At 35.1% G+C, this 23,295-nt stretch overlaps 2 protein-coding genes across 2 annotated transcripts; both read left to right on the top strand.

Moving 5' to 3' along the window:
• Positions 1-459: 459 nt before the first annotated feature.
• LOC100785037 (putative phospholipid-transporting ATPase 9) lies at positions 460-9,425 on the top strand. Its single transcript, XM_003518774.5, has 11 exons — positions 460-1,918; positions 2,648-3,978; positions 4,722-4,832; positions 4,912-5,188; positions 5,273-5,361; positions 5,449-5,557; positions 6,037-6,249; positions 6,378-6,503; positions 6,600-6,698; positions 7,822-8,013; positions 8,430-9,425. Exons 1-11 carry the CDS (start codon positions 1,502-1,504, stop codon positions 9,060-9,062), a joined length of 3,597 nt encoding a protein of 1,198 aa, XP_003518822.2. The 5' UTR covers positions 460-1,501; the 3' UTR covers positions 9,063-9,425.
• A 7,756-nt stretch (positions 9,426-17,181) lies between these two features.
• Positions 17,182-20,665, top strand: LOC121174114 (uncharacterized). Its single transcript, XM_041012603.1, has 3 exons — positions 17,182-17,299; positions 19,292-20,559; positions 20,642-20,665. Exons 1-3 carry the CDS (start codon positions 17,182-17,184, stop codon positions 20,663-20,665), a joined length of 1,410 nt encoding a protein of 469 aa, XP_040868537.1.
• Positions 20,666-23,295: the final 2,630 nt, after the last annotated feature.

The following is a 23,295-nucleotide window of genomic DNA, read 5'->3' as shown; positions in this document are numbered from 1 at the left end:
TATTATCAAAAAAATGTAAATAAAAGTAGATCTTGTTAACTGTCATTCAATTATTCTCAATTTCATACCTTAATATTCCCACTTGACCAAATTCAATTCTGCTCATGCACGCACCTAATTTTTTCTCTTTGTCCAATTTTGCTTAGAGTCAAAACCGGCGTGTTTTCTTTTCCATTTTCCCCCTGTCATGGTGTACTCAATAATTACTCAATTAATTTAAATAAATATTAATTAGTATCTTTATATATAATTACGTATTTTATAATTTTTTTGATCTTATAATTTTTACAATAATTTTTTAATCAATATTTTAAGCACACTTGATTACTCAAATCCATTAATTTATTATATTTTTTCTTATATTTATTATTATTATTACACCACATTAATGTTATTTTTTTTAAACAACATCACATTATTGTTAATATTATATAAAATTAGTTATTTACTTAGTTGTTTCTTCTTCTTTTTCAATGTATTGCATCAATTAGCTGTGAAGTTTTCTAGAGAGAGAGAGAGTTGTCTGTTACCATTGATGAGCTCCATAGCTTTCCCGCGAAACAGAGAAGAAAACATAACAAATAGAACTTTCTCTTTCTTTCTTCGTTTTCATTTCACTTATTTTTTCCCCTATAATTTTGAATTTAGATTTTTTTTTTTAATTTTCTTTCTTTCCCCTTCGTTGAACTTTTTGGATGCCCCATTTTCCCATGGCACCGTGGAAAAGTGGCGCAAATTTGAATTCTTCTGAAGGGTAATGCTCGTCCAATGAAAAATGCGAGATCCAATCCTAGTCTTTGTTCAACGCTCTTGTCACCATTTTCACCATTACCGTGTTCTTCTGAATGTGTCACACTTTGATAAATCATTACCAAAAATGGTGAATTTTCATTCGCTGTCTTTGTTGGTGTTGTTGGCTTCCTCGAACATTCTCTTCCCAAGTCGATTCCTTCACCCATTTTCTAGGCACCCTTTGACGTGTCTTATTCTGGGTGTTTTTTGTTTTCTGCAAATATGTTATATAGTTGATAGTTGATGCTTTTCCTCAACAGTAAATACATACACACACATTCTAGCATCTCTGAACCTTTCTGTTATTTTGGTGTCAGCTTTTGCAATATTCTTTTTTCTTCTTCTTATTCTTCTGTGATCAGCCTTTTATATATATATTTATTTAGTTTTGGGGTTGTTAGTTTGGTTTGTTTTCTTCAGTTTCTTTGACCCTTAATTGGGTAGAGGGATTTTGAGTATTTGGGGTTGTGAATTGTGGTTGAGCTTGAAGAGGGGGTTGTGGTAGGGTGCATTGAGGGTTTTTATTTTATTATATTTTGAAATTTGAGGAGTGAGCTTGGGTTTGAAAAGGACTTGGTGAGGTTGTTAGTTTTGGTAGTTGTTGTCTTTGGTGGCTCTGGTGTTTAGGGGGTGGAGCAAGTAGTGTTCTTCTTTCTAAGGGTTTTTTTCTTTCTCTTTTTCTTTGTGGTTTTGGATATTGGCGGATTGAATGGTGGACTTGGGGAGGAGAAGAATGAGGGGTGAGAGGAGAAGGAAGTTGCATCTTAGCAAGATCTATTCATTTGCATGTGGGAAACAATCACTCAAGGAGGATCATTCACATATTGGAGGGAGAGGGTATTCTAGGGTGGTGTTTTGCAATGAGCCAGAGAGCTTTGAGGCCGGGATAAGGAGTTATGCTGATAATTATGTGAGCTCCACAAAGTATACTCTTGCTTCTTTCTTGCCTAAGTCACTTTTTGAGCAGTTTAGGAGGGTGGCTAATTTCTATTTTTTGGTAACTGGCATCTTGGCCTTCACAAAACTTGCTCCTTATACAGCTGTCAGTGCTATCCTTCCTCTGATTATTATTGTTGGGGCAACTATGATCAAAGAGGGGATTGAAGATTTCCAAAGGAAAAAGCAGGTACTAGATTCTTCTGTCTTCTACTTTACCCTCATAGTTGCTTGTGAGTTTAGTTTCATTTTATTAAAAGTGAGGCTCTTGAACCTTTTTGTCTTCCACCCTGCAGCACAACTGTGTGGATTATAAATTTAATTTGATTTATATTTTTTAACAACTTATTATATCTGTAAACTCTATTGGGGGATGGATAGAACCCCATGGCTTGAAGAGTATCAGTAATTTTTAAAAGAAAATTGTTGTTTTCTTGGAAGGTGGAGGGAGACTATACAATGATTCTTTATTTCCTTTTATGGAATGGTAGTCAGTTTATGGAAGATTCCAGCTTTTTTGTTCAGATCCTTACTATGTCTTGTTTGAAAAGGATGTAGTGCTATTATTAAACTCTTTGTTCATAAATCCAGTAGTTAACATTATCTCCCGGATTCCAAGTTAAATTTATAACTGGAGTTGAAAATTCTTAATAATTTGATAAAATGACAGTGTGGTAAGAAACCAGAATGTCCAAAATAGTGTCTATAATATTTTTTTTTTGCCACAATATTCCCTGCATTTTAAGTCCTCTTGTCTATGCTAATATGATTATGATTTTCCGTTTTTTTTATGTTTAAATAAATATCTATTTGAAATTAAAGTAATATATCACTAGTTATTTATATTAAGAAAACAATAAAGCAATAATCATTTAGCTTTGTTGGGGTTCATAACCTAGCCAGTGGAATCCTGCTGCAGGATATTGAGGTGAATAGTAGAAGAGTTAAAGTGCATAAAGGGCATGGAACTTTTGAATATATTGAGTGGAAGAATCTGAAGGTGGGGCATATAGTGAAGATAATGAAGGATGAATTCTTCCCTGCAGACCTCCTACTGCTTTCATCCAGTTATGAGGATGCATTCTGCTATGTTGAGACCATGAACTTGGATGGGGAGACAAATTTGAAGTTAAAACAAGGGTTGGAAGTAATTTCTTCCTTACATGAGGACTTTCATTTCGGTGATTTTAAGGCTACAGTCAAATGTGAAGACCCAAATGCAAATTTATATTCATTTGTTGGGAGCATGGAGTATGAAGAACAACAATATCCCCTTTCTCCTCTGCAACTTCTTCTCAGAGACTCTAAACTTCGTAACACAGACTACGTATTCGGTGCTGTCATCTTCACTGGTCATGACACGAAGGTCATTCAAAATTCCACTGATGCCCCTTCAAAGAGAAGCAAGGTTGAGAAGAAGATGGATAGGGTTATCTACTTCTTGTTTTGTATTTTGTTTCTAATGGCATTTGTTGGATCTATTTTCTTTGGCATTGCAACTGAAGATGACTTGGACAATGGATTGATGAAAAGGTGGTACCTTAGACCAGATGATTCTACAATTTTCTTTGATCCTAAAAGAGCACCTGCTGCTGCTATATTTCATTTTTTGACAGCCTTAATGTTATATGGTTTCTTCATTCCCATCTCATTGTATGTTTCAATAGAAATTGTCAAAGTCCTTCAGAGCATCTTCATCAATCAAGATATCCACATGTACTATGAAGATGCTGACAAACCAGCCCATGCCCGTACTTCAAACTTGAATGAGGAACTTGGCCAAGTTGACACAATACTTTCTGATAAGACTGGAACTCTGACCTGCAACTCGATGGAGTTCATCAAATGTTCCATTGCTGGGGTAGCTTATGGCCGTGGTGTTACAGAGGTTGAGAGGGCAATGAATAGAAAAAATGGTTATCCTTTGATTGATGACACAAGGAGCTCTCCTGTCAGAAATGCTCCCATAAAAGGATTTAACTTTTCAGATGAAAGGATAATGAATGGAAATTGGGTTAATGAGCCTTATGCTAATGTTATCCAGAATTTTTTTCGCTTATTAGCAATCTGCCATACAGCCATTCCAGAAGTTGATGAAGACACAGGGAATATCTCATATGAAACTGAATCTCCAGATGAAGCAGCATTTGTGATAGCAGCTAGAGAAATTGGTTTTGAATTCTTTAAAAGGACTCAGACTAGTTTATCAATGTATGAATTGGATCCAGTTTCTGGTGACAAAACTGAAAGGTCAGTTTTTATTAATTGGTTTCTTTCTTTAGTAGCTACAGATTTTAAATGTTGCATTTTTGAGTGTTAATCAACATAAGAAGTTTAAAGTTGAATTCTAACTGAAGAAGGCGCATGCAATGACATATTACAAGTCTTGTAATAACAGCAGTTAATTTCAACAAAAAGTGCTTCGAAGTAGCAACTCTTACCTTCTGCTGCTGATCTTAGTCAATAAATTATAGTATTTTTCAACTCCCAGAATGACTGACCAAGTAGACCAAAGCTGCTTATAGAATAAGTGAACTTATGTGTTTTAGATCTGTGGACCCCAAAGATGTTATGATATTGTTTTACAAGGTATAAATGGAGGCAACATTTTCTTTTAGTTAAAATTAAAAATGGGCTAGGCCTAAGATGACCCCCAATAGCTTAGCTTGAGGGTGGAAGATTTTCCAAGCTATATAAGGAGTATTTTGGCTATATTTCTAACCAATGTGGGACATCTTAACAGTTAATATGGATGAAAAAACTGGTTAAACTTTTGCCCTGGCCATCTTTTCCACTTGGCGAATTTATTTATTATTTTGTGATGGTGTTTGAAATAGGGGATTTCACATTATACATGATTACAATTGTTGTGTGATAGCTTCTAAAATATCTTTAATAATGCAGTGTTCCTAATTCAAATATTGTTTATGGTAACTTCTTTTTGAAATGCAAGTAATGCAGAATGCATCTGGTATATACTATTTTTTTTTCAGGATGTACAAACTTCTTAATATTTTAGAATTCAATAGCTCAAGGAAGCGAATGTCAGTGATAGTGAAAGATGAAGAAGGGAGAATTTTCCTACTCTGTAAAGGTGCTGACAGGTTTGTGATAAACTAATCTGTAACCAATAGTATTTTGGAGTTCTTACAGTTGCATTTAACCCGCCATATTTTCATGCAGTGTCATGTTTGAGAGGCTTGCCAAGGATGGGAGAGAGTTTGAAGAGAAAACCATGGAACATGTGCATGAATATGCTGATGCAGGTCTAAGGACCTTGATCCTAGCATTTCGTGAACTTGATGAAAACCAATACAAGGAGTTTGACAACAAAATTTCACAGGCGAAGAATTCGATTAGCGAAGATCGGGAAACACTGATTGAGGAAGTATCAGATAAGATTGAGAGGAATCTAATCCTTCTTGGTGCCACTGCTGTAGAGGACAAGCTCCAAGATGGGGTGAGTAGGAGAAATAAATGTTTACATATGAAGATTTATCAGCTGTAACTGGACTTGAAATGATGCATCTCCTTGTTTTTCTAGGTTCCTGATTGCATTGACAAGCTTGCCCAAGCTGGAATTAAGATATGGGTATTGACTGGGGATAAAATGGAGACTGCTATCAATATTGGGTATAATACAGTGATTGTGCCTTTTTAACTTTGGCTTCAGTGTGATAATTGGTTCTCAAGATGTCTGACATCAATAAACAATTGCAGGTTTTCTTGTAGTTTACTTAGACAAGGAATGAAGCAGATTATCATTCATTTGGAAACTCCAGATATTAAAACATTGGAGAAGGCTGGAGACAAGGGTGCTATTGTCAAGGTAAAGTAAATTTCAATATGTAGCTTTTATCTATGATGATGCAGTTTGCACTTTGCATACTATGTGTAGTTTGCATGTTAACAAAATGTTTACTTATTATGATAAACCAATACGGTCTTCTAACATGGTGACTTGATGCGTGCATTGTATTTGCTTTACATTGCTGATGATTTGAACTTATATTTCATGGATTTTTCCATTCCAGTTTTGTAAACAAAGAATCTTGACAGAGTGATATTAATAATTTCAAATTTCCAATAACTGAATTTGCACAGCATTGTTTACTTTTGTCTTAAAAGATGCAAGAAGGATGATGAATGGATTCTGTTATTTTGTTTCTTTCCTTTTTGTTTTTACACATTAAATCTTTTCTTTGCCTGTGTAATGTGTTGGAAGGGATTGCTTGTTGTGTAAGCATCTTAGCGAAACCAGAGTTAAAAATTGAGTTTCTGACGTTTTTATGCTGATTCATGCATTAGGCTTCAAGAGAAAGTATCCGCCATCAAATATCTGAAGCTGCTCAACAGCTTACTGCCTCCAGAGGAACCTCTCAGCAAGCATTTGCTCTAATTATTGATGGAAAATCACTTACTTATGCGCTAGAGGATACTATGAAGAACATGTTTCTAGACCTTGCAATTCGTTGTGCATCTGTTATTTGCTGCCGTTCCTCACCGAAGCAGAAGGCACTGGTATGATTCAATCTATTGTGTTTCTTCCTCTCTATTTGGCATCATGTCCTCATTTTTGTTTTAATTCTGATAATGATTCTAGTTAGCATTCAAAATTAATGTTTTATTTATTGGTTCCTCTCTTAAAGGTCACTAGACTAGTCAAATCTGGTACTGGTAAAACTACATTAGCTATTGGTGATGGAGCTAATGATGTGGGAATGCTTCAAGAAGCAGATATAGGGATTGGAATCAGTGGCGTTGAAGGAATGCAGGTACTCAGCAAATTGAGAAACTATTTGTGTTTTGTTCTTTAATTTTTTTTTTCCTTACACAATTATTTTAATTCTTTCTGTTATCTTTCCTCTCAGGCGGTTATGTCTAGTGATATTGCTATTGCACAGTTTCGTTATTTAGAAAGATTACTTCTTGTACATGGACATTGGTGTTACCGAAGGATCTCATCAATGGTATTGCTACTCTTATATCCACTTCTCAACATTCTATAGATTTAGGGGATGTTTGGGAACTTTGAATATATATATATATATATATATATATATATATATATATATAGATATAGAAGACGTATCTTATGAGAGGGAACATCTTATATGAGAGTGAGAAGATTAGATCTGGACCATAAAACCATACATGGAGGGTTGAAATTTAATGTTAAAAAGTCACATGACATTAAATTTTGACCGTCCATGTTTGGTTATACAGTTTAGATTTAATTCTCTCACTCTCATATGATATGTCCTCTCTTTATATATATGTGTGTGAGGAGGGATATAATTACACCGGTGTAACTTTGACAACTATTATACCATTCTATAACCTTTAACTGGCTAATGTTTTCTTAAAACTCACCATTGGATTGAAAGTTTTTTTCACATAGATTACATATGCAAAATTTTATATTAATCCAAAATCATTTGCTACCTCTTTCATATAAATTAAAATCAATGTAATATAAACATTTCAAAATATACTAAAATATAAATCATTTGATTACCTTCTTCTTGTTCTTCTTGTTGTTCAATTTTGACACAAACAATCACACTCTATATCAAGTTATAAGAATGGTGTAATAGTTGTCAAAGTTACACCGGTATAATTTGATATCTCTCCTCTCTCTCTATATATAAAAGAGCAATTGGTCCATTTTTTAAAAATATAAGGTGTTTGGTAACTACCGATATTTAAGAAAAAAAATGGTTCTTATGGAAGCCAATTTTGAAATAAAACTACTTAAATCTTCCATTTTCCCATTTCTCTCATTCAGCTAAATCTTAGGGTGGTTTTGATTAAATAATTTTAGGAACCACTTATTCGTCCAAAGGAGAAAGGTCAATAAGCATGCTAGTTTTTTTTAAAATTAAATTAGATTTGAGAAGATCTAGTTTAATGCTAATTTATCTAAATTTTAGTTAAACTTAAAACTAGTTTAAAAATAACCTAAATTTATGACGAGATTATCCTAAACAATTCTAAACCAGTTTTATGAGTTGCCAAACTGAACCATAGGCCATAAAAGATAATTTGAAACCTTTGGTATTTATATTAACTTGTTCATTCTTCTTCCTACAGATATGCTATTTCTTCTACAAAAACATCACATTTGGCTTTACTCTATTCTTATATGAGGTGTACGCATCATTCTCTGGGCAACCTGCATACAATGACTGGTTTTTGTCACTCTATAATGTCTTCTTTTCGTCACTTCCCGTGATTGCTCTTGGGGTCTTTGACCAGGATGTGTCTTCTAGGTACTGTCAAAGGGTAAGCTTACTGTTCACCCTACAACATGCTATTGTGTTTCTCATAATGGTTATGAAATGAAACTTTTCCTTACTCTGGTGTAAAATACTGTGCTGATTGATGGAAGAGTAGAGAGAACCCACCATACAAAAAAGATAACAAAACCTTGCAATAATTCATATGATTTTATCTACATTAGACCTAATTCAGCCTGTTGACCTAATTAGTTTTTACCCTTTCCAAGTGGCTTTTAGTTGCATCATGATAAAACACAATGTCAAGGGTAGCAATAACGTTAAAACACAGAAGTCACCTATAAATAAGCCCTCTTTTAGCTGTATCCAAAGTAAAATACAGTATGCATTGATTTACTTTATTTGGGGTTCCTGGTTTACTTCTTGATGTTCATTCCTTGTTATTTGCATTTCACATGGCAGTTTCCTATGTTATATCAAGAAGGTGTGCAAAATGTCCTCTTTAGCTGGCGTCGAATTTTCAGCTGGATGCTTAATGGCTTTATTAGTGCCATAATAATTTTCTTCTTCTGCACAAAGGCAATGGAGATTCAAGCCTTTGATGAGAAGGGAAGAACCGCTGGGAGGGACATACTCGGAGCAACGATGTATACTTGTGTGGTTTGGGTTGTGAACTTGCAAATGGCTGTTTCTATAAGTTACTTCACCTTGATTCAACATATTTTCATCTGGGGCTCCATTGCTCTATGGTACCTTTTCCTCCTGGCATATGGAGCATTATCTCCCAGCTTTTCTGGAAATGCTTACAAAGTCTTCATTGAAACTCTTGCACCATCTCCTTCCTTTTGGATTGTGACATTGTTTGTTTCCATCTCAACACTTATCCCATACTTCTCTTACTCAGCAATACAGATGAGGTTCTTTCCCATGTATCATGATATGGTACAATGGATAAGGTACGAGGGAAAGACAAATGACCCTGAATTCGTCGCTATGGTGCGGCAAGGATCATTGCGGCCAACAACCGTCGGTTCAACAGCTCGCTTAGCGGCTAAGGATAATGATTTTAGAGTCAGTGACACTAACCATAGATAGTATATCTTGACATATTCTTGTTTCAACAGTCAATGTTGTGGTTTGTGTGTGTCAACTTTATTGTGCCTATAGTTATGGAATTGCTTACTAGCTCCTCTCCACCAGAAATATGATGTTGCTTACATCCACTTACATGGTCATGGCATAGTGCACACAACCAAATCATCATTTGGCAGTGAAGTTGGACAGATGAATAAAAATGTATACCTATTTTTTTTGGCCATTTGAGGCTGTACAGTGTTAATTTATAGTCTGCTTTTTGTATCATAGATTGTAGCAGTTACCGTGTATAGCTTGAGTTCTTTGTAGGATTATATTGCATAGCTTGTTATAGAAATCAGTTCCTTCATCCCTTTTCAGTAATTCTTTTATCGAACTTATCATCTTAGAAATTCCTGCATTACTCCTTTATGATTTTCTTCATTTTGTGGAAATAATTGAGAAATGAATTGTGTGAAATGCTACTCGCCTTTATATCACTGTTTTGGGGAAGCCTTAAACTAGATTTTTTGTTTTGTTTTGTTGATGACTAAAATTTGAACAGTATCAATTGTGGTTTGGACTATTTGAATTTCTTACTATAATTTACTTATTATTAGAATTGATGGTTGATTAATCAAAATTGTAACATCCCATTTTTTTTAGACTAATTTAAAAAAGAATCTATTTATAAATAAATAGATTTTTAGAAAAAAATGAAGTTTTTATGATTAAATAAATAAGGAGAAATAACTCTATTAATTAAAATAATAATTTGAGAGAAAATAAAAAGAATATTTTATTTATTAATTTGATAGGAAATAAAATAGAGTTTGTTTTTATAAAATAATATAAATAAATAAATAGAATAAATAATAGGTTGTGAGTATCCTAGTTATATATAACGAAATGTTAGGCTAGGTTAGTCTAGCTATATATAACGATCTAAGGCTCATTCACCGTTGGATCATCGTGAAATTTTAGCACCACATTCACAACTCAATTTCGAGCCTTCCCACCGTTGGGAATTTAGAAATCATGCTTAACTAAGAGAAATACACTTCGCACTGTACAATTTTCTTTTCCCGCAGAAACCCAAAATTCTCTTAGTAAAACTATGATCCCGGAGTCATTAACCGTTGGATTGTCGTGAAATTTTGATATTTTGTTAGAGATTCAATTCCACACACCTTCACCGTTGGGATTTGCGAGATAAAATTCATGGAGGGAGATAATGGAATCGCACGAAGACAGTACAAATGGAGGCTTCAATCACTTCTCGTTCTTTCTAAGAACCCTACCAGAGCAATCTGAGGAGAAACTTGAGGAATCTCCAGAAATTGCTAGAGATGTCATTATTGCTGCCAGAACATATGTGAGTCCGCTTAAAGGTAAGAGATGAGTTATTCACAATTGAGGATTAGTGAGAACATATGTAGGAATACTTAGAGAATTAAATTGAGATTTATTTTGAGGTGTTTATTAAATTATAACTTTTCCTTTACAATTATAAATACAATATTATTGTATTTACGTACCAATTGATGTTTTGATAAGAATCAATTGATAAACTTGAGTGTTCTTGATGTTTTTGCATTTTGACCCATAATTTTGACATAATTGTGTAAAATTATTTAAGGGGTTTTACTGCCCATATTGTGATAAACCTTTTGTATAAATTATTATATTGAGATTATGAAATGGTGATTCAAATTATGAGTATGTGATAAATTGAACCTATGATAAATGGTGAAATAAATGTGTATTGATATGTGTGTATTGAGTTGTGAGCTATGAACTGTGCAATCACACAATTGTAAGACCCTTTAAAGGCGACAAGTATTGTGATGGAATCCACTATGGGAAACCGACAATTTAAAATGATTTTGAAAACAATTGAGTAGTTATGTGTATTGCATAGTTCATAGGTAAAGTGTATATGATTCATGAGGTGTGATAACGTGTTAATTGAGATTATACCATTGTGATTGAGATCGAGTGTATGTGATAAATTGTGTATGTATGTGATTGAGATGTTGTGTGCATTGAGTTGTGAACTATGAATTGTACAATCACACGACTATAAGTCCCTTTAAGGACGACGAGTTAATGCTAAGTCCCTTTAAGGGCGACGAGTTAATCCTAAGACCCTTTAAAGGCGACGAGTTAATGCTAAGTTCCTTTAAGGACGATGAGTTAATGGTAAGACCCTTTAAGGGCGACGAGATAAACTATTTGAGAACAATTGAGGAGTCGTGTGTTTTGTACAGTTCATAGATAGAGTCTGTGTGCAAAAATATTTTTTGGGTTAGACCTGAATTAGGAGGGAGAGGCCCTGACGGACTCTTCGGAGTGTAGGCCTTGGGGATTACCTGGTTTGAGTGCTTCTTTAAGCCTATGTTTATCCCATATGGTTGTGTAACATCCCATTTTTTTTTTAGTATATAAAATTTTAGAGAATAATGATGTTTTATAATTAAATAAAAAAAGAAAAATAGTTATAATAAAATAATGGTTTGATAGAAAATAAGAAGGGTATTTTATTATTCATTTGATGGAGAATAAAATAGAGTTTCTTTTTTTATAAAATAATAAAAATAAATAAATAAAGTAAATAATAGGTCGTGAATACCCTTAGTTATAAATAGCGACATGCTAGGTCAGTTTTCAGACTGACTTCTCAGCCTCCTCTGCCTGCTAATCGTTTTTTCTCTCTTCCTCTCCCAAAACTCTCTCTTTTTTCCACAGGCCACCAAACCTGTCTCAGAAAAATGCCGATCTCGGACTCATTCACCGTTGGATCGTCGTGAAATTTAAAAACCATGTTCGCAACCCATTTTTGAGCATTCTCACCGTTGGGAATTTCGATATCACGTCTGAGATAAGAGAAATACCCCTCGTATTGTAGCATTTTTCTTTCCCGCAGAAACCCAGAGCTGTCTTGGTAAAACTACTATCTCGGTTTCGTTAACCGTTGGATTGTCGTAAAATTTGGATATGTTGTTCGAAATTCAGTTGTGCACTCTTTGACTGTTGGGATTTGTGAGATAATGTTCGTGGAGGGAGAAAAATGAATCGCATGAAGATAGTCCAAATGGATGCTTTAATCCTTTCTCTGTTTCTCTGACGTTTGGGAATTATATCGGAGCAGTCAGAGGAAAAACTGGAGGAATCTTAGGGAACCGTTAGAGATGACGCTATCGCTGTGGGAAGACACGTGAGTCCGCTTAGAGGTAAGGGATGAGTTATTCACAATTAGGGGTTAGTGAGAATATGTGTAGGGATCCTTAGAGAACTAAATTTGAGTTTATTTTGGAATGTTGATTGAATTATAATTTTTATTTATGATTATGAATACAATATTATTGTGTTATATGTACCAATTGATGTCCTGATTAGAATTGATTGATAAACTTGAGAGCTCTTGATGTCTTTGTCTTTAACCCATGATTTTGATTAATTGATTTTGATACAATTGTGAGAAACTATTTTAGAGGTTTTACATCCCATGTTGTGATAAAATCTTTTGTATAAATTGTTATGTTGAGGTTATGAAATGATGATTCAAATCGTGAGTATGTGATAAATTGAACATGTGACGGATGATGAAATACATGTGTATTGAGATGAGATGTGTGCATAGAGTTGTGAACTATGAATTGTACAATCACACGATCATAAGTCCCTTCAAGGGCTGCGAGTTAATGCTAAGTCCCTTTTAGGGCGACGAGTTGATGTTAAGTCCCTTTTAGGGTGACGAGTTGATGCTAAGTCTCTTTTTGGGCGACGAGTTGATGTTAAGTCCCTTTAAGGGCGACGAGTTAATGATAAAACCCTTAAAGGGCGACGAGTTAAAATTATTTTGAGAACAATTGAGGAGTGGTGTGTTTTGTACAATTCATAGAGTCTGTGTGCTAAAATATTTTCTAGGTTGGACTTGAATTAAGAGGGAGAGTCCCTAACAGACTCTTCGGAGTGTAAGTCTTGGGGGTCACACGGTTTGAGTGCTCCTTTAAGCCTATGTTGATCCCATATGGTTGGAGCATTCTCGCAAAACACTGTGACCCTGACTGGTCTCCCTATGATATTACCTAGTGAGAGTGACTTGACTTGCTAGTGTGTGGTTTGTCTTGTCATGTACTCCTAGGCGCCCGACGAGGTTTTTCACTGACATGGTACCACATTGCATATAGGCTTGAGTCTTAGCATAACTGTTTCATGCGCTTGCTAATTGTTTATTATGAAATTGATGTGTTATTATGTCTTGATCAGAGCGTGTGATTCTTGTGTAATGTGATTGATGATTGAAAAGTGTGATTGATGGATGGAAAGTGAACTTTGAATGACAAAGTGGTAGAATTACGTGAATTATGTGTAAGTAAGTTTTATTTGGTTTATATGATATGTATATCTAGCTGTCTTGTTTCTCTATTAGTTAGGAATGTGATAACTCACTCCCTGTGTGTTGTTTGTGTTTGGATCCTGTGATGATCTTGAACTTTGTGTTCGGGGGGAGCAGATGACTTGGTGAATTGCTTTAAGGAACATTATGCTGAAGGACGTCGAGACACAGCGCTCTGATAGAATGTGACAGTGAGACATAAGTTTTTATATTAGTTGCATGATGTTAGTCTATTTTATTTTATTTCACTGATTTAATAAAATATCTATGTAAATTTTGACGGCCTTATTTTGAGCCGAATATGTTTTAATAAGTTTTAATCGATAATAGTGAAGTGAATGTGAACCTTTTACCCGTGTGAATTTGGTTACCAATATTTTTATATATTTTGTTTATTTATATATATGTTGGGGTAGAGGGTGTCACAGGTTGGAGCATTCTCGCAAAATACTATGACCCTGACTGGTCTCCCTATGATCTTACCTAGTGAGAGTAACCTGACTTGCTAGTGTGTGGTTTGTCTTGTCATGTACTCCTAGGCACCCGACGTGATTTTTCACTGACATGGTACCACATTGCATATAAGATTGAGTCTTAGTATATATGTTGCATAACACTTGTGTATTGATCGATATTGATTGACTTGGTGATATTGTGTGTTGATCCTTGAATACGTGAATGCTGTGAAAACTAATGAGATGTGTGGTGTTGCGATGTAATGTTGTGTGACAAAGTGGTGAAATAACGTGAATGATGCTTAAGTAAGTTGTATTTTGTTTATTTGATATTTATACCTACATTTTATCTTGTTTCTATCCATTATTTAGGAATGTGATAACTCACTCCCTGTGTGTTGTTTGTGTTTGGATCCTGTGATGATCTTGAACTTTGTGTTCGGGGGAGCAGTTGACTAGGTGAATTGTTTTAAGGAACCTTGTGTTGAAGGACGTCGGGGCATAACGCTCTGATAGGATATGACATTGGGGGTATAGGGTTTTATATTAATTGTATGAAGTCTTAGACGACCTTGTTTAAGCCTAGATGACTTTATTATTTATTTGGACAAGTTTGAATATGATGTAGAAGAAAGTGAATGTGAGTCTTTTACCCCTTTGAAAGACTTGCATTTAAAAATGTTTTAAAAATACTTTTAATTCATATTTGAATTTGTATTCCTTTATTAGTATATATATGTGAGGGGTAGAGGGTGTCACATTTAGTGGTATCAGAGCAGGTTGAACCTTTTGGCTAGTGTGTTATGTGCTTACTGTATTCTGATGTGCACTCTGTGTGGTTACTTATGAGTACTTTTGTTTAGCATGCTTAAATTATTATTTGTATTTTCTTATGTACGATCAAATGAGACTTACTAATAATGCTTGCATGTGTCTTGCATCCTTAATGTTTGCTATACCATAAATCCATTGTTGAGTCATGAGTTATGAGACTGACCATCTCTATAATTTTTGAATTGCGGTTGGACATTATGGCAAGCCGTTAGATGATGCAAGAAGCCTTGATATTGATGGATAATGCCTTAATGAGCCCTTATCTTCCTGCGTGTATGTTGTTAATAAACTTATTTGCATCTTGATGTGTGGATTAGTGTTGTGAAAACCTTTTGAACCATATATATGTCTTGGATGAGTGTGCCTTTCTTGATGTGTAAACACATGACTACTTAACTCCCTTTATTTTGTGTGTAGTTATTGAAGTTTGTGATTCCTTAATACATCCTTAGTGACTATTTAATTCTTTATTCTTATATGTTTGTTATATACTTGTTATATGAACCTTATAATTCTATGTATACTTGTAGTATGATGTTCTACCTTAATTGCATAGAGAGTATGGTTGTTTGTGATTTTTTGTTCTTAGTGATGCTAATACTCTATAGTTTGATTACTCATATCGAGATATAATTCATAAAGAATACTCTTTGATTGTACCTTCTGATTCTAGGGCAACCTATTTTTGTGTTGCGTGTTGAAGTCAAGTAACTCGATTACACTTGCATGCTTGAGTATAATTCATTCTTTGTGTTATGAGCCTACATCAAACAAGTGGATTATTGATGTTTCTATCACAATCAAGCGATAGTTGATGTCTCCATATGTGCGTACATTGTGATCATATTTTCATTTCTAAAATTCATTTGGAATATCTGTTGTTGATTCTGGATAAGTGATCATTCTTGATTTAAAAGTATTGTCTCCTAATCAATCGAGTGTTCATCTTGTTATGAGTTGCTCATCTTCCAATCATGTCTTGTTAAACTATTTGATATATTGTCATGTTATTACTTCTGTTACGAATAGAGAGAGACTTCGCCGTTGTCAATCACGTTAAGATGTTTCGAGAGGAAATACGTGAGTATGTATGATCCTTGTTATTTGTAAACGAAAGTTAAACTTAGTAAGTCATGTGCTTGTGTTCCTTAAGGATATGCTTAGTTACCACCTAAGTGTGAGATTGAGAATCTTCTAGGTGTAGGACCTATAGAAACTTGTAACCATAGTTCTTGGAAAATGTTTGGTATAGAGTAGTTGGAAAACTTGTGAAAAATAGTTAAGAGGTTTAGTGTGAAACCTTAAGAAGCGAGTAAGGTAGTTAGTAGGGCGTTAATCACTAAGCATGGAAGAGTTCGAGAGTGAGCATTCTTGCGCAAGGTAGGTGACCTAAATGATTATTGATGATAGTTGTATGATTAGCGAGATAAATCTTAGTTCTCCTTACCTTAATATGGGAAGAGTTTAAGGATGCTATGATGACTACCTTAGTACCTGTTGTGGCCTCTATGTGTACCTGATCATGCCTAGACAAGATCAATGCCCCTGTGTGTTCATGGGATGCATGGACAGGATCTCACATCTTGAGTTAGCCCTCATGCCAGTTGGACACTCCTGCTTCTTCCTCGTATACGTCCTTCTTGCTTCTTCCTCACGTACGTCCTTCTTCCTATCAATCCCACACCCTTTTATGCTGTCTTTATTGACTTCAAGTTCAAATTTAAATGTTATGTTGCCAAATTGATCATTTACTTCACTTATTCTGCCGAATCGGCTAATGTCAACATAAGAAAAGAACATGTGAGCTGAATCTAAATGGCTAAAGCATCGCATAGGTATGTTTTCCAGGCCCAGCTCTATCCTACTTTGATAGATATGAATTGAACCATCATTATGCCAACAACTATCTTTCCCGGAAAAAAATGATGCAGTAAATGAAACCGAACAAGTCAGATTTAGGAAGATAAGAAATAGTTATTAAACTCTTTATTGCATTAAACTCACACTCTTTGTTGACATGGTCTCCCGGAAAGATGAAATAATCAAGACTACCAAACTCAGAATTTTTAAGATATTTAGTCCTTGTGTGATGTTTGTCTTCAGAGAAATGCAGTTATAGGCAGTCACCTTTTTCACAGTCAGTGGAAGCTCTGGCAGAGACACAAGTTTCTTGTAATTATCTAAAGGAAGTTCTCTCAGGGACGGTGGAAGCTCTGACAGAGATTCGAGTTCCCAGCAATAATTTAAATTAAGCTTTCTCAAGGATGATGGAAGCTCTGGCAGAGACACGAGTTTCTCACAAACCTTCTAATTGTAGCCATGTTAACTTTGAAAGGTTTTTGATGTTTTCAGGAAAGCTCTTAAGTTTGCTCCTACTTAGGTCTAACACTTCTAAAGACAATAAGTCACCAATTGATGCTGACAATGCACTTTATAGCAGTGTTAGACTATGAAGCACGGACGCGGCTCATCACCGGCGTGTCCCGTGTCGGACTCGCACCGGACACCCATGCGCGTACGATTCTGGTGCGACGCGGTGTCCGTCGCCTCCGCCGTCACCAGACGCGGTTGATTAGGAAGACACCTCTGGTTGGACGCGACCCACCACGTAGACACGTGCGTCATTGCCCATTAAGAGCCTTAGGTTTTTTTATTATTTATTTTAAAATGCTTACAAAAAAAATACCTCTTCTGTCGTTCTGTGTCTTCTCCTTCTTCTTCCCGCAAGCACCTCCATTGCCGCATTGGTTTCCTTCCCCGCGCAGGTAAGCTTTGCTTCCTATTTCTTCTCTGATTTTTCTTTTCTTGCTGCCTGATGCCTCTGGTTTTCCACTTTATTCTTTAAACATTTACACATTCTCTCTCTTTGGCTATTATCCGCTGGGTATTACACGTTTCTCCATTTTTTTTATTTTATTGTAAAAAGCAACTTCTCAGCACGTAAAGGCTGTTTTCTCTCTTTCACACACACACACATACCACTTTACAAAGGCTTATTCATTAGAATATGACATGCCAACATCTAGGAGCTTCTAAATGCATTTACCTTTTTTGCTGTGAAATAGTCAACTTCACTATTTAATTATTTATCCATCTTATTTCAAAAGATAAACAACTGTCCACCTTACTGCACTCCCATCCTTTTCTTTTTGTATTGGTTTTGGTAAAGGTCAAGTGAGAAGCCCCACTAAACATATACTATATATTAATTAATTAATTAATTAATTAATTATATATTGGTGGATTCTGTGACAAACGTTAGTTTCTTTGATACTGAAAGACAATATGGGGCATCTCTTAATTCCCTCAAAAGACATGTAGACAAAGAGAAACCCCACAAAACCTCATTCCTTTCAAGCTTCCAACGTCTATTATCCTTTAGCTTTCATCACTTTTTAGATAAACCCTTTTTTTCTTTCTTTTCCTTGCAAATTAAGCCACTATTTTTTGTTACCTAGTCACTTGTTTCCTCATTATTATTGGTTATAATCTGTGAAAACTTAATCGGTCTAGTAGGACTAGTGCAAACAAAATACCTTTTTCATGAATGGACATGACAAGTACAACACCAAATATGAAAGAATTTTCAAATCAATTTTCGAGCCTTCAATAACACCGTATACCGATTAATCAAATGTACCTACCTAAACAAATAAATTGTACCAATGTTGGCACAACCAAAATGTATATCTCTTCGACCAAAAATAAACAACTATCTTATTTTCATTCCCACTTTATTTTATTGTAAAGACTGTTTTCTCTCTCTCACACACGCATACCACTTTTCCCTCTTAAATGCATTTACCTTTATTTTATTGTAAAAAACAACTTCTCATTGAAAAAACACGTAGGCCTTCCACTTTATTTTGAAAACCAGGAAAATATTCCTCAATTGAGAGACTCCCTTGTTGGCCTGATGCTTTTTGGGAGTCTCTTTACTTTTGATCCCCACATGTTGCTTTCTTGATATTTCTATTTTGAATTTAGCTTCTCTAAATTAAAGACTCAAGAGATTTAAAGAGTGACGATATTTCTACGGTTAATTTAAAAAAATGGATTATATTTCTAAAATGCTTTAATTAAAGTTAGTGATGATCAGCTTTCTCGCTTTCCAAATCGTGTGGAGCAGTGGTGTGTGTTTTTTTCTTGGTGATATGTGTGGATGGCTGCAAGGGTACTGTGTGTAATTAAATTCCTGTGCTTTAATGCTGTGAGACAAGTTGTATTGAAGCAATTTGCACATGTGTTTTGGATATTTTTATTTAAAAAATAAGTTAATAGTAAAATTGAAAATGAATTTTTTTGTTAAATCCAAAAGTTATGTAAAGATGCTCAACTTAGAATTTCTTTCTAAAGTTAAATTTTAAAATTAATTTTTCAATGTGAAAGTAAATAGTCAAATATTTACTTAAATTTGTTATGTATTTGTCATGTACATGTTTTTGGAACTTATTTATTTTCACATTCCCGGTCAACATTGATTACAAATTGCTTTTTGTTGTTTGTTTTTTATTTAGAAATTATTTACATTAATTTTTTATTTTTTTAAATTGTTGTAGAGATGAGTGCTTCTAGTCCTAGTCAAGCTAAAGAACAAGATGATGATACCAAACCTTTATGGACCTATGTTACAAAGATAAAAAGTGTAGCTGGTGGTGGAAATTATGAGATAAAATGCAATATTTGTGATTTTACCTTTAATGGGTCTTACACTAGAGTGAGGGCGCACTTGTTGAAGATGACAGGAAAGGGAGTTAGAGTTTGTCAAAAGGTAACAGTTGCCAAACTTATAGATTTGAAGAAGATAGACAAGAAGGCTACATTGAGGGTGGAGAGGTCAAAAACAAAATCTGTGTCATTGCCTCCAGTTTCTACTCAACACCAAATGGATACAAACACTCTTGGTGTTGATCCAAAAAAGAGAAAGACATCATCTGTAGAAAATGCCTTTAATTTGCAAGCTAGAGAGACACTTGATCATGAAATTGCTAGGATGTTTTACTCTTCGGGGCTGCCTTTTCATTTAGCAAGAAATCCTCATTATAGGAAGGCATTTGCCTATGCTGCCAACAATCAGATCAGTGGTTACCAACCTCCAGGTTATAATAAATTAAGGACAACATTACTTCAAAACGAGAGAAGACATGTGGAGAATTTCTTACAACCAATTAAAAATGCATGGAGCCAGAAGGGTGTGAGCATTGTTAGTGATGGATGGAGTGACCCGCAAAGAAGATCTCTTATTAATTTCATGGTTGTCACGGAGAGTGGACCTATGTTTTTAAAGGCCATTGATTGTTCAAATGAGATCAAAGACAAGGATTTCATTGCCAAACATATGAGGGAGGTAATTATGGAGGTCGGACACTCAAATGTTGTGCAAATTGTGATGGATAATGCAGCCGTTTGTAAAGTAGCAGGTTTAATAATTGAGGCTGAGTTTCCTTCAATTTATTGGACTCCATGTGTTGTCCATACATTAAATCTTGCTTTGAAGAACATATGTGCAGCCAAGAATACAGAAAAAAATAATGTTGCTTATGAAGAATGTTCTTGGATCACCCAAATTGCGGATGATGCAATGTTTGTGAAAAACTTTGTCATGAGTCACTCTATGAGACTATCAATTTTCAATTCATTGAAATTGTTATCCATTGCTCCAACAAGATTTGTCTCCACTATTGTAATGCTCAAGAGATTCAAGCAATTGAAGAAAGGACTCCAAGAAATGGTCATTAGTGACCAATGGTCTTCTTATAAGGAAGATGATGTTGCAAAGGCTAAATTTGTGAAAGATACTTTGTTAGATGATAAATGGTGGGATAAGGTTGATTATATTCTTTCTTTCACTAGCCCTATCTATGATGTTCTTAGAAGAACGGATACAAAAGCTTCATCTCTCCATCTAGTATATGAGATGTGGGATTCAATGATTGAAAAAGTGAAGAATGCCATATATCAATATGAGAGAAAGGAAGAGAGTGAAGGATCAACCTTTTATGAGGTAGTGCACTCCATATTAATTGACCGTTGGACTAAGAGTAGCACTCCTCTCCATTGTTTAGCTCATTCTTTAAATCCTAGGTAATTGACTCTATACTTTTTTACTTACATTTTTTTTAGAATTACATAAATTTTAATCATGTATATATTTCTTTTTAATTGTAGATATTATAGTCATGAATGGTTAAGTGAAGATTCTAATCGAGTTCCTCCACATCAAGACATGGAACTCACTCGTGAAAGATTAAAATGCTTTAAGAGGTTCTTTCTTGATGTGGATGTAAGGAGGAAAGTGAATATTGAGTTTGCCAACTTCTCGGATGGAAGAGAAGGCTTTGATGATCTTGATTCTTTAAATGATAGAGGTCAAATGGATCCAAAAGCTTGGTGGCTAGTTCATGGCATTAATGCTCCAATACTTCAAAAGATTGCCCTTAAGCTACTTGCGCAACCTTGTTCATCTTCTTGTTGTGAAAGGAATTGGAGTACATATTCATTTATCCATTCTTTAAAGAGAAACAAGATGACACCACATAGAGCTGAAGATTTAGTATTTGTTCATAGCAACCTACGACTTCTCTCAAGGAATACTCCACAATATCATCAAGAGGAAACTAAAATGTGGGATGTAGCTGGAGATGATTTTGGGTCACTTGATGATTGTGGTATTCTTGAAATTGCTAGTTTGTCTTTAGATGAACCAGAGTTAGAGGTGTCTTTTTCAATGATGATGGCTAGTTTGTGGAATTCTTGAAGACTTGAAGTTGTTAATTCATCATCTTGCTTTATAATTTTTAGTATTTTTTGTGACTCATTATCGTAGGAAAAGTTCTTTTGAGATGATGAATATATAAATCTTGATTTTAAATTTAGATCTTTTATGCATATCGCTCATATTTAATTTTATGTAATTTTATTTTATTTAATTATATATATATATATATAGCCGTGTCCGTGTCTTACATTTTCAACATTTCAGGTGTCCACGTGTCCGTGTCCGTGTCGTGTCCGATGTCGGTGTCGGTGTCGGTATCGGTGCTTCATAGGTGTTAGATAAGCTCAATACTTTTATTTCATATGATGTCACTGAAAATTTCTCGAGCGATAAACAATGACTGAGTGTCAGTTCATTGACAGATTTTGAATGAACATTGCTTTCAAGGTTTTCAATATTTCTGCAGTACTTTTGATTCAAATATGCAAGCTTGGGAAGAGATAACGTGGATGAGTGTAGCTGACGCAAGCGATAACAGCAAGCAAGAGAAACTTTTTCAAGTTTTTCTGCCTTAGATAAGTCTGTGATCTCCACCAGCTTGTCGGAAAATGAAAGGTCAATTGACTTTAATTTCATAAGATTCTGCAAAAAGATGCATCACACTGTTTAGAAATTTCCAAAATCATAATTGTGAACCTTAACTTAAAGAAAAATCTGAGCAAAATGTATCATGCATAGCCATATTTTCATACCTGAACTCCGTCCGAAAGCTTTTTAACATCTGTAAAACTCATGCGAAGCTCTACAAGTTGTTCTGCACAAAAGTTAGGTGGCCAAGACTTAAGAGAACATCTATCCTAGTGAAGGTACCCCAATTTATCGGACAATGACTCAAGATCATCACCAAGGTACACATTATATCTGTCATGCCACCTGCACTTTTTATGGATTTTAAGAAATCTCAGGTTAGCCATCTTTGCAAGGAAATCAGAGCTCAAATATAGATCCCCTATCAATTTATCCAAATCTAAAATTATGCCTTGAACATCATTAGTTCCCTGACAAACAAACATTAGAATAAATGAATAACAATTAGCTAAGACTAGCTACATTCAAAAAAGGATACATATTATCTAATATAACAATTGCATCTACCACTTACCTTGTTATATTTCAATACATCAAGCACTTCCTCATGTTTCCACAACCGACTTCTTTTTCCAGGGTATTTTTCGGATTCTTGAACAATATCCTGACCTATGAAGCACGGACGCGGCTCATCATCGGCGTGTCCCGTGTCGGACTCGCACCGGACACCCATGCGCGTACGACTCCGGTGCGACGCGGTGTCCGTCGCCGGCGCCGTCACCGGACGCGGTTGAACAGGAGGACACCTCTGTTTGGACGCGGCCCACCACGTAGACACGCGCGTCGCGGCCCATTAAGAGCCTTAGGTTTTTTTATTATTTATTTTAAAATGCTTACAAAAAAAATACCTGCCATTCTGTGTCTTCTCCTTCTTCTTCCCGCAAGCACCTCCATTGCCGCATTGGTTTCCTTCCCCGCGCAGGTAAGCTTTGCTTCTTATTTATTCTCTGATTTTTCTTTTCTTGCTGCCTGATGCCTCTGGTTTTCCTTCCCCGCAAGCTTTTCTTTTCTTTTCTTGCTGCCTGGTTTTCCTTCCCCGCAAGCTTTTCTTTTCTTTTCATAGCAACCTACGACTTCTCTCAAGGAATACTCCACAATATCATCAAGAGGAAACTAAAATGTGGGATGTAGCTGGAGATGATTTTGGGTCACTTGATGATTGTGGTATTCTTGAAATTGCTAGTTTGTCTTTAGATG

Source organism: Glycine max, chromosome 2 (assembly GCF_000004515.6).
Source record: "Glycine max cultivar Williams 82 chromosome 2, Glycine_max_v4.0, whole genome shotgun sequence".
NCBI classification, from domain to species: Eukaryota; Viridiplantae; Streptophyta; class Magnoliopsida; order Fabales; family Fabaceae; genus Glycine; species Glycine max.
This window is presented reverse-complemented; position numbering and strand designations above follow the sequence as displayed.